General features: G+C 37.7%; 1 protein-coding gene across 2 annotated transcripts in view; it reads left to right on the top strand.

Moving 5' to 3' along the window:
- The window catches only part of csgalnact1a (chondroitin sulfate N-acetylgalactosaminyltransferase 1a), a 71,351-nt gene that overhangs the window by 18,251 nt on the left and 35,030 nt on the right, over nt 1-18,070 (top strand). For both annotated transcript variants that reach the window (XR_007039342.1, XM_047372902.1), the window contains exons 3-4: nt 5,805-6,021; nt 14,641-14,742. Coding sequence is in view for 1 of the 2 variants with exons in the window: in XM_047372902.1 (XP_047228858.1) it covers nt 5,805-6,021; nt 14,641-14,742 (319 nt within the window). In the remaining variant the exon portion in view is untranslated. The remainder of the gene's footprint in view (nt 1-5,804; nt 6,022-14,640; nt 14,743-18,070) is intronic.

Raw genomic sequence — 18,070 nt, 5'->3', positions numbered from 1 at the left:
CATTATTTTCCTCTCACTTCAGAGCTATATATACATTTTAAACATAACATTCTAATGCATATTGGAATGTCATTGTCATTTGTGTACATCAGTGTTCAAGTCTTGCCACAGATTATCAATTGGATTTAGGTCTAGACTTTGACTGGGCCATCATAACATATGAATATGCTTTGATCTACACCAATCAATGGTAGTTATGAGTGTATGCTTAGTGTCTTTGTCCTGCAAGTGAACCTCTGCCCCAGTCTTTTAAATTCGCTAACAACGTTCCTTAAAGAGTTACTCTGTATTTTACTCCATCCATCTTATGACTTCTGACCAGCATCCCTGCTACGAGCATGCAATACAAATCCATACCATATTTTTTACATATTTCTTTGTTAAAAGAATCTTACATTGTGCTGATTCTTCATATAGAAACCCAATAAAATGCGTGAAATGTTGTAGTTCTACAATCACAAAACAAGAAAAAAATTCAAAGGGAATAATGATATTTCGAGGCCCTGTAATTGCAACTCTGAAACTCACATATTCAGTCTAAGTGTCAATTTAACACATTAACATTAAGTCTTTAAAAAAGTATTTTTTTAATTATATTTTGCTGCTACATTACACTATTAAGCAAATTTTAAAAGATATGGTAACCTTAGGATTGACTTTGTTTTTGCATTTAGTTTTAAATGCCTTTCCATGAATTAAAGCATCATGTTACCTAAGGAAGTAGGTCATTCAGTCTTACAGGCAGAAGCAGCTTGCTCAATACAATTTGTAAAGTATATTTATTTCATTTTCATTAGTAGCAACACCACTTACTGTAAAATGTATCCTATCCTATGGTCAGAAAGTCAATTGAGAATACTATATTTCAGTCTGGTTTGTGGTGTAAAATTAAATGCGCCTTGTTTGTGTGTATAAAAAGAGCAAGATGAGAGATGTAAAATAAGCTTAAAAAAATTGATTTGCAATGTTGTAAAGTGGACCCCTGTGGACCAATATTCCACAAAGTGCAGCTTTTTTTATACTGAACCAGTATCTGAAGGTAAAGGCTGGTAAACTTAAGGCTGGTTATATTTTCTTACCATAAACTGTAGATTCTATGTTGGTAATGTCTCCATTGCACCTTTTGAGGTGCAACCAAACATGATTATTTTTAATGCAATTTTTTATACAGTACTGGCTGTGCAGTGCACCCAAAAAACATAGTACAGAGCAATTTTCAACACAGCCAGGTTACCTTTATGATAACGGGATGACCAAAATCTAAATCCCTGCAGAGATCATTTATGACAGATTTTTTTTTTTGTCTACTCTGAATTTCTTGTGCTCAGAAAATATCCAAGGTTCTGCCATAGCATGACAAAGCATTGCACTTAAAAACAGTAATGTTGCTTTAATTAGGACACAATGGGTTCTGCAGTATTTTTAGGTCAAATTGGTGGGTCACTTTATGATTAACATAAGAACATTGAGATAATATTAGACCTGATATGACTCTTTGGGGTATCATCAGGACAGTAATCAGTGTGGAGCAGCCTCTCAGTCAGCAAAAATATGTGCATTAATAGCCCTTATCAACAGGACACTTCTGAGAGCTTTGTTGCTGCACTCATAGCTGCTTTCTTTAATGTCACTGCAGGAATTAACATAAAAGACAAGGAGAAAGATTTCTATGCATGATGCATCCTGTTAGTTTGGGTGCTCTGGTTTTTACTGGGTTTTTTGCTCAAAAACAAAAGCGTCCTTGTGAAAACTCAGCGGCATGAATGGAGTAACGTCAGCGGAAGTAGGGGGTCTTTCATTGTGCCCCGTGGGTAGAGCGGCATTCACTCTGTAAGAACATGGCTCAAGTGCCACGGGACAAGCTGAGCAATTGGAACTGAATATATCCTCAGTCCACCCTGAGCGCCCTTACACACATGTACTAGAGGAAATTACATCTGTTGTTTCAGATCACTCAGGATGCATCTTAGCACTACAACTCTTTTGCCTTTTTCCCTCTAACTGGCACTGTATATTCCTGGAAGGTCATAAATCTGAATGTGCTTGTGCAGAAGCACTGCCAGGATATCCCCTTAGTTTGCTCAGCTCAGCTCAGCTCTGATCAAAACCACATGAGCACAGCTGCTCTTCATTCAAACTGGAAGTGTATAAATATGTGTGTGTGGGAGTGCTTGCATGAATCTGTGTGTGTGTGCATGTGAGCAGTCTGTGATACAGATATGACTTTAACCGGGATTCTACAACTCTTTCAAAACACTTATTTGAAATAAGACATTCTAAACTGTCTTTAGTATCTTAAATTAGCAATTAGCACCATTAGTGAGACTTGTGAAGTTGTCAGTACTGCCTATAAATATCAGTCCCCTGTATTGTTTTTCTTGTGTATAGTTGGTATACTCTTACCTTAACTAAAACTAGCCAGGGGCCGATTACTTTTAGTAAGGTAAATTGAGGTAAATTTTTCATTACTGTTCCTACATTTTAGTCCTTTTAAAGAGACACCAGAGAACGTCCTGGAGTGATTGGAAGTTTTCTCCCCCACGTGCTGCTGAGGGGAAAAACATGCTATTGTCAGCTACAGTTAAGCCCAAAATTAGAGATCTAATTTACATACAGAAATATATATTCAGTTCAGTCCAATCATAGACATTTTCAAATTCAACCATTTTTCTGCATTTTTGGTATTGTTACTCAAGGTTATCATTCTGAAAGAATCTCTTGTCTAATCCGTTCCAAACTCCGAGGTTTCCTAAAACACTGCAAAAACTTCCGATAAAACAGCATGCTCCATAACAGATAGAACTGGACTGATAAAAAAATAAATAAAACAAATTTTCTTTTTTGTGACATATTTGGCTACCTGTTATCTGCTGAAGCCCAACTTCCAGTTTTTAGTATTTTCTTACACTTTTTTGTTATTCTCACTTCATTTTTTAACACCTTAGTGATCCTGAAAATTGCCAACTGAGTCTTGTTTACTCGGTAACAACTTCAACACTGAAGAGTGTTGTTGTCAGCGTGACCTGGTAGCACTTGTGTTGAATGTGTTCACTGATCAGAAAGGCCAAGGTCAAGCACGAAGTCATCAAATTCACCGCCAGTTTAAATCTGTGTGCATTACCATAATAGTCTCTATGTATGTGCTGCCTGCTCATTGTGACTTGGTAGTTCTCTGCTAGTGGTATTTTAATTTTTCTCAATACCCATCAGTTGTGTTACATCTTGACCAAGCAGCTCTTATCTAATTTAAAGCCAGCAAGGATGAAGAGATTGGCATCGGCATTTTCCAGAGATTTAAAGCTGCATTAACAAACTAACCAGTGAGTGGAAACTAAACACAAGCAATAAAGTTTGGCAAAATCAGCCATATAGCCACTAAGTCCTCAGAATGAGACAGAAAAATGCTCTTAGACAGAAGACTGGAAGGGAAGGCTTTTAGCCTAAATTGTTCAGCTAATGCACTAAATGAAAGCTCATCATGTCCCTCTGGAAAACGAGCTATCACAGGAAGCTCGCCAATTGAACACTATTTAATTCAGGCTGCTATCAGGCTGTCAATCACAGAAAGCCTTCTATTTGACTGCTCTTTTTATCTGTCATTTTCAAGTGGTCCTCCATTTGTTACTGGTCTGCTCTCTATTCTATATTCAAAGATCTGACATTTTTCACTGACCCATCCTCTTTCTTCCAATCTGATTCACTTCTGTCTGTCTGGTCCCACTTCTCGTTTTTCTTTATTAGGTTTACCTTTTTCTTTCTATGCAAAGTGACCTCACCAGGTCAGCTGGCAAGTAAAAATCTTTGTAATGGCAGAAAAACTGGAAAACAACTTTCCTCCTGGGAAAGCAGCTGACGTAAATCCTGGAACAGGAATGTTAGTCCAGATGACAAAAATAGCCTTTCTGTCTAAGAGTGCCTCTGTGTTGCATGTTGTTATGGCACTTGGCCCGAAAACAGCAGAGTGAATGGACAATATCTCATGAGTCCTCATTAGTTTTGTATCCTGGAAAAAAAACCCAAAAGCAAAACACGTCAGTATGATGGGTGAAGTTTTAGTCATAATGCAAGACTGTGTTTCTTTACAGTTTTTGTTTTATTAAGAAAATGGGAAGGGTATTTGTTTTGGGTCTGTTATTTGTTTTGGTCAATAAAACATACATTTGAAAATCCTGTGTATCTCTCTTTAAATGGTGCCACATTTGTAAGGAAATGCATTTGTGGCTTGAGCAGCAGAGTTGAGTATGTGGATTGCACCCATAACAAAAACCCTGTCACTTGTCATTATTTGAGGCAATCTCAATACATAGATGAGATTCTGCAACCAGTAGCAATCCCATATCACTAGTCTTTGGGACTGAACTGCATTCCTGACCTCCATTCGATTGAGCACTTCTGGGATAGGCTTGGGTCCAACAAAAAACAAACTGACTGACTTAACACAAATGTTGGTTGAGGATTGGGATGCTGTCCCGCATTAGTGTGTGACCAAGCTGTTGACCGGAATGTATGATAGGTGGGAGGTTGTTGTGGTTGTGTATGGTTCTCCCATGCACCACTGAAGCCCCCTGGTTGTCAAATGAATAATTTGTTTAATTTTTAGTGTAACTTACTTATTTGAAGCTCAATCACCCCATCCAATAAATGACCCTGCAAAAAGTCAATAGCAGAATAAGCTGCTGTTCATTGACAAAGAGGATTTGGCAGGTTTGTCATGGGCCAACCCATATACTGAACTCTGCTGTTCAACTCACAAATACATTTTCCAATAAATGTGGTGTTACCTAAAGGGAACTGCACAGCCTGTCTAGTGATATAAGATTTATTGACATGAAGCCTTGTTACAATAAAAATATATTATCCTGGGCACACTGGTATCTTATTGTGTCATAGCTTGTGTGCTTACGAAGACTCAAATGTAAACATATAATAGATCTTATAATAGATCTGAAATAGAACTGAAACAGAAGTTGACATAAAACAAGAAAAAAAGGTTATAAAAGCAAGGTAAAGTAAACAAAACCAAATACCATGACAAATCAAGAGTTTTGGGTCGTTTTGTCATTTTGTTAACCTGTACTTCATGTTGTATCTATATGTTGGCATTTTCTCTCAGTGTACTTCCACTTTGCACCTGAAAACAAACTATGTTGTACAAATGTACTTGGCCTAAGCTTATCAGTTTATTTCTTCTGATTATTTTGCTGAGTTATGGCAATAAATGGTCATGTATATAAATGATAAAAATCTGACATATTCTTAAATGGTTTCACATTCTTCTTTGCATTACAGCAAGCAAAGCCTTCTTATAATTGCTTTACAGTATTTGACACTGCCACTGCTATTTTGATGATTTATCTTTAGGGATGAGCTGCAAGTCTTTTGAGGTTGAAAGGCCTTCTTACCTCGCTATGATATTCAAGTGAGAACTACAACCAGAAAATATGTTGGCAACAGATTAACAGATTACTTTCAGCCTAAATTTGCCATGGATTTGATTGCATATTGATAATATATTATAAAGATTTTTACGAATTTTAAATACATAAAAGCAGACACACTATCAGTAGGTTAAACCACTGAAACGGTATTGAACAAAAAACTTTTTTTTTTTACTTTTATCCAAAAGTTGCTATAGGATTACTATTAACAGTCAAAGGAATAATCTTTTTTCAGAAATTTGTATTGCTTAGTTTTATTATTAACAATAAGATGAAGAACTGTTACGGAAACGACTGACATACATAACTATCATGCATTTATGCTTGACTGGTCATAAGTTCAGCTCTGTATCTTCTATCTGGTAGGTATCACTCGTACAGAGAGGGACAAAGGGACACTGTATGAGCTGTCCTTCAGAGGGGAGGCGAGTCATGAATTCAGACGTCTAGTCCTTTTCCGACCCTACGGACCCCTGATGAAGGTCAAAAATGAAAGGATGGACACATCCAATATTCTGATTAATATTATTGTACCGCTGTCGAGACGAGCGGATAAGTTCAAACAGTTCATGCACAACTTCAGGTAAGCAAACCTTTTTATTCAATTCTTGTCATTACAGCTTTGTAATTCTAAGTCAGCCACAGAGCCACCATAAATTATTCATAGGAGTTCACACCTACTGGTATGAGGAAAATGTGATAAAGTACACATACTTTGATACTTAGTGAGGAATTTAACAGCACAGGAAACTATTCATTTGCTTTTTGAAGGGATGTCTAATTAAAATTTTAAATTAAACCTGGGGTTTTGTCTGGGAATTTATTTGGCACTTGCAGATATAACATGAATGTAAAATGAATATGAAGAAAGCTGTCATAGCAAAAATATTTGATGTCATTTGTGTGTGTGTCAGAAAGCTTCTGGTAAATCTACCATATTTTCACTTACCAAGAAGCTTAGAAAAACGAGGAGCACAGAGCCCTCATAGCTTCAATCAGTTTTCTGTCACATAAAACTGATATGCATCTCCAAATACTTCAAATCTAATCATAATAGGATCTTGGCTTCTATGCACATGACAACATTCTGACAATTATAAACCATAAAGGCATTAAGTAACAGTGAACAAGTACAGTTGTGCTCATAAGTATACAGGTCCTTCTCAAAAAATTAGCATATTGTGATAAAGTTCATTATTTTCCATAATGTCATGATGAAAATTTAACATTCATATATTTTAGATTCATTGCACACTAACTGAAATATTTCAGGTCTTTTATTGTCTTAATACGGATGATTTTGGCATACAGCTCATGAAAACCCAAAATTCCTATCTCACAAAATTAGCATATCATTAAAAGGGTCTCTAAACGAGCTATGAACCTAATCATCTGAATCAACGAGTTAACTCTAAACACCTGCAAAAGATTCCTGAGGCCTTTAAAACTCCCAGCCTGGTTCATCACTCAAAACCCCAATCATGGGTAAGACTGCCGACCTGACTGCTGTCCAGAAGGCCACTATTGACACCCTCAAGCAAGAGGGTAAGACACATAAAGACATTTCTGAATGAATAGGCTGTTCCCAGAGTGCTGTATCAAGGCACCTCAGTGGGAAGTCTGTGGGAAGGAAAAAGTGTGGCAGAAAACGCTGCACAACGAGAAGAGGTGACCGGACCCTGAGGAAGATTGTGGAGAAGGGCCGATTCCAGACCTTGGGGGACCTGCGGAAGCAGTGGACTGAGTCTGGAGTAGAAACATCCAGAGCCACCATGCACAGGCGTGTGCAGGAAATGGGCTACAGGTGCCGCATTCCCCAGGTCAAGCCACTTTTGAACCAGAAACAGCGGCAGAAGCGCCTGACCTGGGCTACAGAGAAGCAGCACTGGACTGTTGCTCAGTGGTCCAAAGTACTTTTTTCAGATGAAAGCAAATTCTGCATGTCATTTGGAAATCAAGGTGCCAGAGTCTGGAGGAAGACTGGGGAGAAGGAAATGCCAAAATGCCAGAAGTCCAGTGTCAAGTACCCACAGTCAGTGATGGTCTGGGGTGCCGTGTCAGCTGCTGGTGTTGGTCCACTGTGTTTTATCAAGGGCAGGGTCAATGCAGCTAGCTATCAGGAGATTTTGGAGCACTTCATGCTTCCATCTGCTGAAAAGCTTTATGGAGATGAAGATTTCATTTTTCAGCACGACCTGGCACCTGCTCACAGTGCCAAAACCACTGGTAAATGGTTTACTGACCATGGTATCACTGTGCTCAATTGGCCTGCCAACTCTCCTGACCTGAACCCCATAGAGAATCTGTGGGATATTGTGAAGAGAACGTTGAGAGACTCAAGACCCAACACTCTGGATGAGCTAAAGGCCGCTATACGAAGCATCCTGGGCCTCCATAAGACCTCAGCAGTGCCACAGGCTGATTGCCTCCATGCCACGCCGCATTGAAGCAGTCATTTCTGCCAAAGGATTCCCGACCAAGTATTGAGTGCATAACTGTACATGATTATTTGAAGGTTGACGTTTTTTGTATTAAAAACACTTTTCTTTTATTGGTTGGATGAAATATGCTAATTTTGTGAGATAGGAATTTTGGGTTTTCATGAGCTGTATGCCAAAATCATCTGTATTAAGACAATAAAAGACCTGAAATATTTCAGTTAGTGTGCAATGAATCTAAAATATATGAATGTTAAATTTTCATCGTTACATTATGGAAAATAATGAACTTTATCACAATATGCTAATATTTTGAGATGGACCTGTACATACCCTTGTGAAATTTCAGATTTTTGGCCCTTTTTTCTTAGAATATGAATGTCATCACAAAAACCTTTGTGTCACTCAGGGTTAATGGTTGTGTGAAGCCATTTATTTCCAAACAACTATGGCCCTGATCTTCAAAAATCCCAAATAAAGGGCACTAAAAAAAATTAAAATAAATGGGTGTGTTGTGTGCGATTTTCAAAGATTGTGCAATGGAAAACAGGCGCTGAAGAAGTGCAGACCACCCTATTTAAATGTGGAAATTGCATGTGCTACTGGCTGGCTGCTGCAGCCCCCAGCAGAACAAGAAGAAAAGCAAACAGATCCTCTCTGCTGTGGTGCTTGAAACATGCAGGGGTATTTGCACTTTGTCTTTATAAATAATCCAGTTGCTGATATTTTCCTTCTATTCTGTTCTGCTCCTGCTTTTCTGGATTGTTACAGTTTGTTAACCTTTCTCTGCACTATTCACAGCAGCAGACTTTTCATCACAGCCTGTCGAGATTATTTCCCCTCTCTGTTCATTTGCGCAGGGTGCCTCTGAGAACGTAATTGCGAATGCAGAAGGCTGAGTTCGAAGATGTTCTCTGAGGGCAGATGCTTTATGTTTGTGGTCTGGATGGACCCGAACAAATTGGCCAATCAATATTAACAATAAAAACGACAAACATGTCTGTTAATAAATTTATTAGAGGTTTGCCTCCCTTGATCTTTTAATTCTTTTCGGAGACTCACTGTGTTCTTTTTTTTTGAGAGCATATGGTTGAAGAGTTTGGAGTTTATCATAAACATCTACAATATTTAAGCCTGAATGTAATATTAGCTATATAAAAATAGTTCGTTGTAGGAGTTAGCAATCTGTATGTTATAGCTTTGCTAATTTTAAAACAGAACATCACATCACTGTACTGCAGAGAATTTAAATTGAACATTTACTACATACAAATACATTTTTGTCTAATGATTGTAGTGAATTCGTTTTGTTTGTTTTGCCAATATTTTAACATATTTTTACAACATGTGTTTTTACACAATGTTACTGTCAGTAATGCACTGTGTTTTGTTTAGTGACAAGGTTAAAGCATGCACTTTTTTTCACCACATGGAAAAGCCTCCTTAAAATGGTGATTTTTAACCTGCTAAAACATGATTTCATCGTCCATTTAGCCAGTTTACATGCCCTGGTTATTTTGGCCTAATAACATACACACAAGTTGACACAAATGGGTCTGAATGGCTACTAAAGGTACGTATCCACACCTGTGAGCTGTTTGCTTGTAATCGGTTTGTGTCAAATAAGGTCAGTGGGTTTCTGGGCTCCTGACAGAACCTTTCCTGCACTGACTTTCTGAGTCACAGGGATAGTAAAACAATTGTTAAAGGATCTTCAGGAAAAGGTAATTGAACTAAATAAAACAGGAAAGGGATATAAGAAGTTACCCAAGGAACTGAGATTGCCAATAAGCCATGTTCAAACTCTCATTAAGAAGTGGAAAAATAGAGAATCTGTTGAAACCAAACCATGGTCAGGTAGGCCAACAAAAAAGTCAGCAACAACTGCCAGGGAAATTGTTTGGGATGCAAAGAAAAACACACAAATAACTTCAGCTAAAATTCAGCACTCTCTGAAGAAAAGTGGTGTGGCCTTTTCAAGATTCACAATAAGACACTTGAAGAAAATTGGAGTTTAGACGAAAATTCAACTTGGAAGACTCGCCTCTACTTCCGGCTCTGTCTAACTACTCCACCATGTTCTCCGCTCCAACCAATCAGCTTCTGGTCCCTGGTCCGCATCCCTCTTCAGCCAATCATACCTTAAGGCTTCGCTTTGAAAGACCTTCATATGCAGAATATCTTTCTCTTCAGCTGAGCTTCGACCCTCCTCCACCCCATCTCCACCATCAGGCTTCAAGCTCCTTCCGACTGCCTAATCTCCTCAGGGCTCCACTCCACCACCAGTATCAGGATCCCGGGGGAAGACTTCTCTAATTCTAACCCTAAGATGTTCATTCAAGCTCATTTTATTATCAGCATCCATGTCTTCCACCGGAATCCGAGCGCCAAAAAAAACAGACACCAGCTAATAAACTTCTCTAATTGCCATCTCTGTGTTTCTCTCATTTGTGAGTCTTTTCACGTTGAAATGGGCTACGTAGTCGAGTTGCCAGTAGAAAGCTGTTACTACGCAAATGCCACAAAGTATCCCTCTTACCATATGCCAGACACCACAGTAACAAGCCTCTACATTTCTGGAACAAGCTAAATCTAACCAAAAACTAACAGCAAACCCTGCTTGTTTTTGCTCTGCAGCTTGCTCCAATCATTAGAGAAAATGTTGTCCTTAGTGTCTGTGATCAATTGTGCTGCAGCTGCTGCTTATCACGCCACGTTTTACATGGTAAATCCTGCTTAGTAGAAACATTGCAGCCCAATTAAATGCCCCCCCCTCCTGTGCAGATCTGCAGTGGTTGATATACAGCAGGGCAAAAATGTACGTACTTGAAAGACTTGGAGTTGCTAAGCAAATGTTTTTCCCTCTTAAAAGTGCATTGGGGGAAGCAACGTGTGTCACAGCATGTGTGAACTGTGTTTTTAATCAAAAGGATCTTTATTCATAGACTCGGTGCAAATGCTTTTCTTACACTAAAGATTAGAAATAACCACAAGTACAGCTGAGAAAATTAGAATATCATGAAAAATTTATATTTTTTGTCATTTATTTCAGAAAGTGAAACTCAAATTGTATATAGATTCATTACACACAGAGTGAAATATGTGATGCCTTTATTTCTTGTAATTTCTATGAATATGGCTTATAGATAATAAAAAACAAAAATTCAATGTCTCAGAAAACTGAAATATTGTGAAAAAGTGTCATATTCATAGAAAGTTGGAAAGAAGGCAAATGTGTGGTAGGAAAAGGTGCACCAGCAACAGGAAGAATGGCAGCCTTGGGAGGATTGCCAAGCAAAATCCATTAAGAATCTGGGGGAGCTTGACAGGGAGTGGACTGAAGCTGGAGCCAGCACATCAAGAACGACAGCACACAGACGAATCCTACACATGGACTAAAAAATGTTGCACTCCTCATGTCAAGCCACTTTTGAACCAGTGACAATGTCAGATGTCCAATTTGTGGTGAGGAGAAAAAGAACTGGACTGTTGCTCAGTGGTCCAAATTTCTCTTTTCAGATGAAAGTAAAATTTGGATTTCATTTGCAAATCAAGATCCAGAGGCTGGAGGAGGAGTGTAGAGGCACAGAATCCACATCTCTTGAAGTCCAGGGTGAAGTTTCCACAGTCAGTAATAATTTGAGGTGCCATGTCATCTGCTGGTTTTGGTCCACAGTCCAGGCAATCATCTACCTGGAAATTTTAGAGCACTTCATGCTTCCTTCTGCTGACAAGCTTTATGGAAATGTTAATTTTATTTTCAAGCAGGACTTGGTACCTGCCCACACTGCCAAAGGTACCAAAAGCTGGTTCAGTGACCATGGTGTTACTGTGCTTGACTGGCTAGCAAACTGACCTGACCTTAACATCACAGAGAATCTATAAAGTATTGTCAAGAGAAAAATGGGAGACACCAGACCCAACAATGCGGATGACTTAAATGCCACTATCAAAGCAACCTGGTCTTCCATTACACCTCAGCAGTGCCACAGGCTGATTGTCTCAATGCCACGGCACATTGATACAGTAATTCAAGCAAAATGAGACCCAACCATGTATCATTTTGGTTTTAATTATCTTTTTCATTGATCTTATGTAATATTGCAATCTTCTGAGACACTGGATTGTGGATTTTCATTATCTGTAAGCCATAATCATCAAAGTTACAAGTAATAAAAGTTTGAAATATTACAATCTATGTGTTGTGAATCTATATATCAGTTTCACTTTCTGAAATGGGAGACAAAATATATAAACTTTTTCACAATGTTTGAATTTTTTGAGATACACTTGTAAGAGCTGCACAAAGGTGCGTTAATCTTTAGATCCCAATCTTTCTATCCATGACAAAAAATAATAAACATTCAGAGGCCAGCAAGAAATAGATAAAAACACTCAAAAAACCCGGGGAACCTTTAAACCACAGTAAAAAAAAAATGTGTTATTCATCCGTGGTTTACGTGAACCTATTTTCCACATGTGCTTCTGGGGAATGTTTGTGAGTGCACCTGCATGCCTTGTAGGAAAGCTGAATAAACTGCAGCATATTTTGTGTTATTTTTGACATATCTCCATTAAATACCTTGAGGCATCTCTGCTGAGTCTCTCTTGGCTCCCATAGAAGCTTGCTTTGTGTAATGCAGAAGAGAGTCTGAAACATGGTTTAAAATTACATTTTTAAAAGATACTTGTTTTTAACTGTTTCTCAAATGCTAGGAAATGTGTTTTGTCACCCTAAAATCTAAAGAAAAATAATTAATTACATGAAACTGAAATGCTGCAAATGAAAGAGATACTGATCAGAGTAGTCATCATTGTAGTTTTTTAATTAATCATTTTTAGCGAATTCTAATTTCTGTTTAAGAACCATAATTAACACTGAATATTCATTAAATATTGTTTATCTAGATCATCTCATCATGTTATTTGATGAACGGATTGCTGATAAACAGGGTTTTGCACAAATAAAATAAAAAGACAATATTGTTGAGTTTACATTTTAGGCTGTCTTTAGCATCTTATATTGTTGATTAACTGTAAACAGCGGTGTTTGTTTCTTTTCTAAATAGCTTCTTCCAATTTTTGTGTTTCCTCTGTGTTCAATTTTCTGATTTTAACACTTGACTGATAATGAAAACAGCTAACTTAGCCTTACCTTAGTAAGAATCTCCACACCGAAGTGTTGTTAGTACAACCTGCTAGCACTTCAAGTGTTATGGCTGTGATGAGATTTCAAGTACTGAGATGTTGTGATATTAAAACATCACAATATTTCTCATCAAAGTGAAGTCTGTCATGTAAAGTTCTATTAATTGAAAGGCTGCTTCACAGTTTTTGAGTTGGACCGCAGTTAAACCTCTCTAGTTCAAAATCTAAAATACTTATAGTGATTAACCTGAAGTAGATAATTCTTGACTAAAAAGATAAGCCTTATTTCTATTTGTAAAAACACAATACTCCAATACTCTGGTGTTCGGACCACCTCAGAAGTAGACAAGCATAAGAACTTCAACATCCGGACATGTCTGGACTGATTAATTCTTTGAAAATCACTTTATTTGTAACACCTTCATCCTATTACGTAAACAGAAATTTGAGCATTCTTAATTTTCCCCAAAATATTAATAAAGTCTTATGTCGTGAGCTGGATGTATCATCACACCCCTATCAGGTATGGAGTTTTAGGTGATCTGTGATTCCTCATTCAGCTGATCTTTCAAAAGTCACCTGAATCCAGTCACCACCTATATTCTCAATGCATCTCCACCCCCGTTGCTTAAATGTTTTAGATGAATTTTGTAATCAAGGATTTTTTCTCTAGATGAATTCTATATAACCAGGTTCTTAATGACAGAAATACTAACAAAATGGATTTCTATGTAAGAAGCAGGCTTTTTTTTTTTTTTTATAAAAACAAAAATGACACTTTTAATAAGTGACATCCCCTGGCAAAGATAGAGGGCCTCTGTCAAAAAAACTAACATTGCTAACAGACAGCCTTTATGTTACTGCTGCCAACCACTACTTAGTAAAATCAACCACTTTAAAATTGGGAGTGCCAATGTGTATCATGGAAGTATTACAATACTGTGAACTCTTCCTTCTCACTTCCTGCAACAGAAACACCCAGCCAGTAATGGCAGTTTATATATATATATATATATATATATATATATATATATATTGAGAAAAAGATAGCTTAATATGCCTGAGAAGATGTTAAATGTTGCATCAAAATGCTCAGATAGCAGAGACTTTCCCCCTGCCCGTGTGTTGTGCATTAAATGTGCTGGAGTTGGTATAATGGCTGTGTCCATGTCATCCATCATATAAAACAGGAGAGTGAGGGGCTGACTTGACACTCTGCACACAGATAAACATAATAGTGCAAAAACCTTTGCATAATATATATGTGAATGTGTCATCTAATATATGTGGACAGCCTGGTCATGCATTAACACATTTTGTGGAGCTGCATTTTGTGAGCTGCATTACTCTAGGCTTCATTCAGCCTCAGAATATTATGGTAATATTGACTCTTGTTTTGGCCTCATTAAAATGATTTTAACTTGTAGGAACAAATAACAAAGATAATTTTTTAAAACTCTTCCATACCTTGATATAGATGCCTAACTGCAGCCCATTACTGAAGCTGTTTCTTACCACTGGTTTTGTTTTGGCAGCTATAAAACCTTGAAGCTTCCTGTATAAAAACTCTTCTGTCACTTTGATTTTCTTCGTTCCTGTCAATCCTTTGTGTTCAGGGAAGTCTGTGTGCGTCAGGACGGCCGGGTACATCTGACTGTGGTGTATTTTGGGAAAGAGCAGATGAATGAAGTTAGAAGGACTCTGGAGAACACATCTAGGTGAGTCTGATCTGCAGCCAAGCTCAGCCTTTTGAATCACATACCACATAAAACAAACAGAATAAAAGGCTTGAAAATTATGTTTTTTGGCAATTTTCACAGATGTAACAAAGATCATCTCCTCTTCACCCTCTGTAATCCTTCTTCCTGTCAAGACACACAAATGCAAAACACACTCACCCCTCCTGGCTCTGCGTCTTGCCACAGCTACTCATGTATCCCATGAATAATCTAGCAGTGTGCCACCGGTAATGAAAAGCTGAAGAGCTTCCAGCCAACACCGATGATTTACAACATGCCTGCAATCATTCCTCACTCACTCAGCTCAAATGTTAACACATACATACCTGGTCCAGTCCGGTCCACTATGAATTGAAGGGATAGATTCCCTCAGAAGTTTCTATGGTGATGCGGGCGATTTTAACTGTCACAAAGGTTTGCCATTGGCCTTGAAGCAGTCGAACCATCTCCGGTATTACACAAAGTCTCATTGTGCAGAGATGCACTTTTACTAATGAGCAAAAATAAGAACCTTGGAAAAAAGCTGAAATGAAAAAGCAATCTTTGAAAGGTGGTTTTAGATAAAATACAGTGTCCCATATAAGGAGTTTGTGTTCTGTAGGTGTTTAGGATTCCTCTTAGAGTATGACAAAACTCATCTGGGTATGAGTCTATTCATGTTGGTAATTCTATGCTGTTTTCCTTTTAATCTGCCTTTAAGAATCTGGAATAAAAAATTATTGCCTGAAGAAAGCCACTTGTGGTTTTGTTCTGTGCGAGACACAATCTTAAAATACAGTCACAAACTTCAAAACATTGTCCCAAGAAAAAGGGTATATGAATATGTAAGCATGATGCTGCAAACATTTCAAATGCCTTATTGGTTTAAGCACTTCATGTCAAAGTCTTGATATTTTGTCACAGATTTTTATATCAACTTTTCTTTCTTTAATACAGATGTTACAAGTTAGATCCTTTTAAAATAAATAATTCATATTTGTTACTTTTTAAAGATTCCTTACACCTTCTGTTTAGTCTTTTGTTGTTAATGTACTTTCTCTTCTTAAAGAAAGGGTTGCTTTGACTGAATTAGAAGACTTTATCCTTGGGGGTTTTTTGTACAAACATTACATAGTTTGAACATTTGAAAGATTGTCTCTTAACCGTTGGCAAGAATATAAACTATTTAAAATGCATAAATAATTTTGCTTTGAAAAATGGACACAAAATTCTGGCAGTACTGAAGTTGCTGGGTTGTAGACGAAGCAGTATAAATTGACATGTAACTTGGTCCATTCCCACCACTTCATGAAAACAGCAATGCGTTTCGATCGTTTACAAGTAAAAGGAAGGTGGTAATTTAACAAAAAAAAGCTTTTTGCGCTTTTTGAATATCTATATAGTAACGGTAATTCAAATTCCCAAAGCTTAACACTAGAGACTCCATCAACATGTGTATGTGGGCCCCATATGGTTTTTGTTTAGGCTAGATGGTTGTTAGACAGACTTAGCTTTACAATGGGCTTCTTGTATGGCCCCCTTGAGTTTCTAAGTCCAAACTAAATTAGCAAAACCAACTGGGCACCCTGAACACGTGTTGGCTGGGTCTCAAATTAGTATTAAGAAAATTATTTCAAAATGCACAACACATCTATGACCCATAATTGCCCAGCGTTGTCCGGCATTATAGTAACATTTAAAGCAAGGGGGGAGTCATAGAATTTCAATATAGGGTTTCTACAAAGACGGCAAAGATTGCAACAGTTGAACTGCATCTTGTCTGCCTGCAGAGCAGTCACTCCGGCTTGTCCCTGAAAAACAACCTTCCATTCACCCTGTTGGGGTCATCCATTTTGGTCGCACCTGTTGGCATGCGCAGCTCAACAGACGTCGCAGCTCTGACATCACCAAGAGTGTAAAACCCAAAGGAGATGAAGTTTCGTGGCCATTTCCCGCGTGTCTCACAGGACAGCGCAACGGAGGTGCATATCTGGAGAGACAAAAGCTCCCAGGCGAACGTTTGCTCCACAAGGCCATTCCCGAAAGAGTTTGAAACCTGGAAATCTATCTGATACAAAAAGATCAGCAGATTTATTCGCCGATCAAAGACCGCGCCGACACCAGGCGCAAGTGAAAACCCACAGAGGTTCTATTTCCAAGGAGATTAGTTTCCTCCTTGTTATTCAGTCGACTAACGGTTCTTCATCTTTTCCCCTCCTGGACGGATGAGAAATTACCGTTTTTTTTGTTGTTTTTTTTTGTTTTTGTTTTATCACGGACACATGGTCCCCCCCACCCCATCATTTTTCGTCAGATCTGATCCCTCCTCAACCGGTGGAGAGAAGAAATCAACGTCAAAGTAATTTTGTTCTTTTTATATTAAACCGGATAGGTGCATTTAGAGGTCTGGGCAGGATGAGGCATAGTGAAGATGATGCTTGATAGTTAGGTGAAGGTTTTTGGACCAAAATAATGGTATATCAGGATTATTTGGCTTCAATAAATCTTCATATATATAATTAAGAGAAGCGTTTGTGTTTATTTCGTGCAAGAGTGATTTATCTGTCAAAACAACGTCGAAGATCCTCCACCTTCGGTGAAGTGGTTGAATAAACAGTGACAGCTGGTGGTTTTGGTTAATAATTTGTAATTATTAAAGAGCTTTGAGCCCATAATCACAACACCAGAGGACATCTCTGATTTCTATTCGTAAGTAATGATTTTTGGTTAAGAAATTTATTTATTTTTGAAATTGCGATTTTAAATTATAATTCTTGATAAATATTAATTAATCAATAATCATAAGCCTTACAACCCCGTGAGAAGAGCGTTGATAAATGACAGCATGAACTGCATTCACTTCTAGTATATCATGTAAAACAAAGCATGGTTCAGTTCAAAGTTCTCTAAAAAATTAGCTCTACACATGATCATGTTTATTTGAACTCATTCATGCACAATACTAGCTACATCACACCACAGTTACCTTAGGTTTTGTAACTGGCTGTTAAACAGTATACAATGAATGAATTCACTCATGTCCTGAAGTTAAAAATCTGCATTATTTTATGCTTGTTTTAGCATCATCAGTGGGAAGACAGAAGAAACAATAAAAGTAACAATCTAAAGGAAACAGTTTGAGTGGTTTGAAACAATTTACTGTTGCCAATGCAGCATGGCTAATTATTTTCAATGTGAATAATTTTTTTCATATAATAAATAATCTTGCCTATCCCTAGTTGAAAGTCTGATGTTGATAGTTTGCTATTTAATATTTTTCAGGGAGCTCTCTTTACAATCAGAATCAGCTTTATTGCCAAGTTTGTAC

This window comes from Girardinichthys multiradiatus, chromosome 8 (genome assembly GCF_021462225.1).
Source record: "Girardinichthys multiradiatus isolate DD_20200921_A chromosome 8, DD_fGirMul_XY1, whole genome shotgun sequence".
Lineage (NCBI taxonomy): Eukaryota > Metazoa > Chordata > Actinopteri > Cyprinodontiformes > Goodeidae > Girardinichthys > Girardinichthys multiradiatus.
Note: the sequence above shows the minus strand (reverse complement) of the source record. Positions and strands in the feature narration are given on the sequence as shown.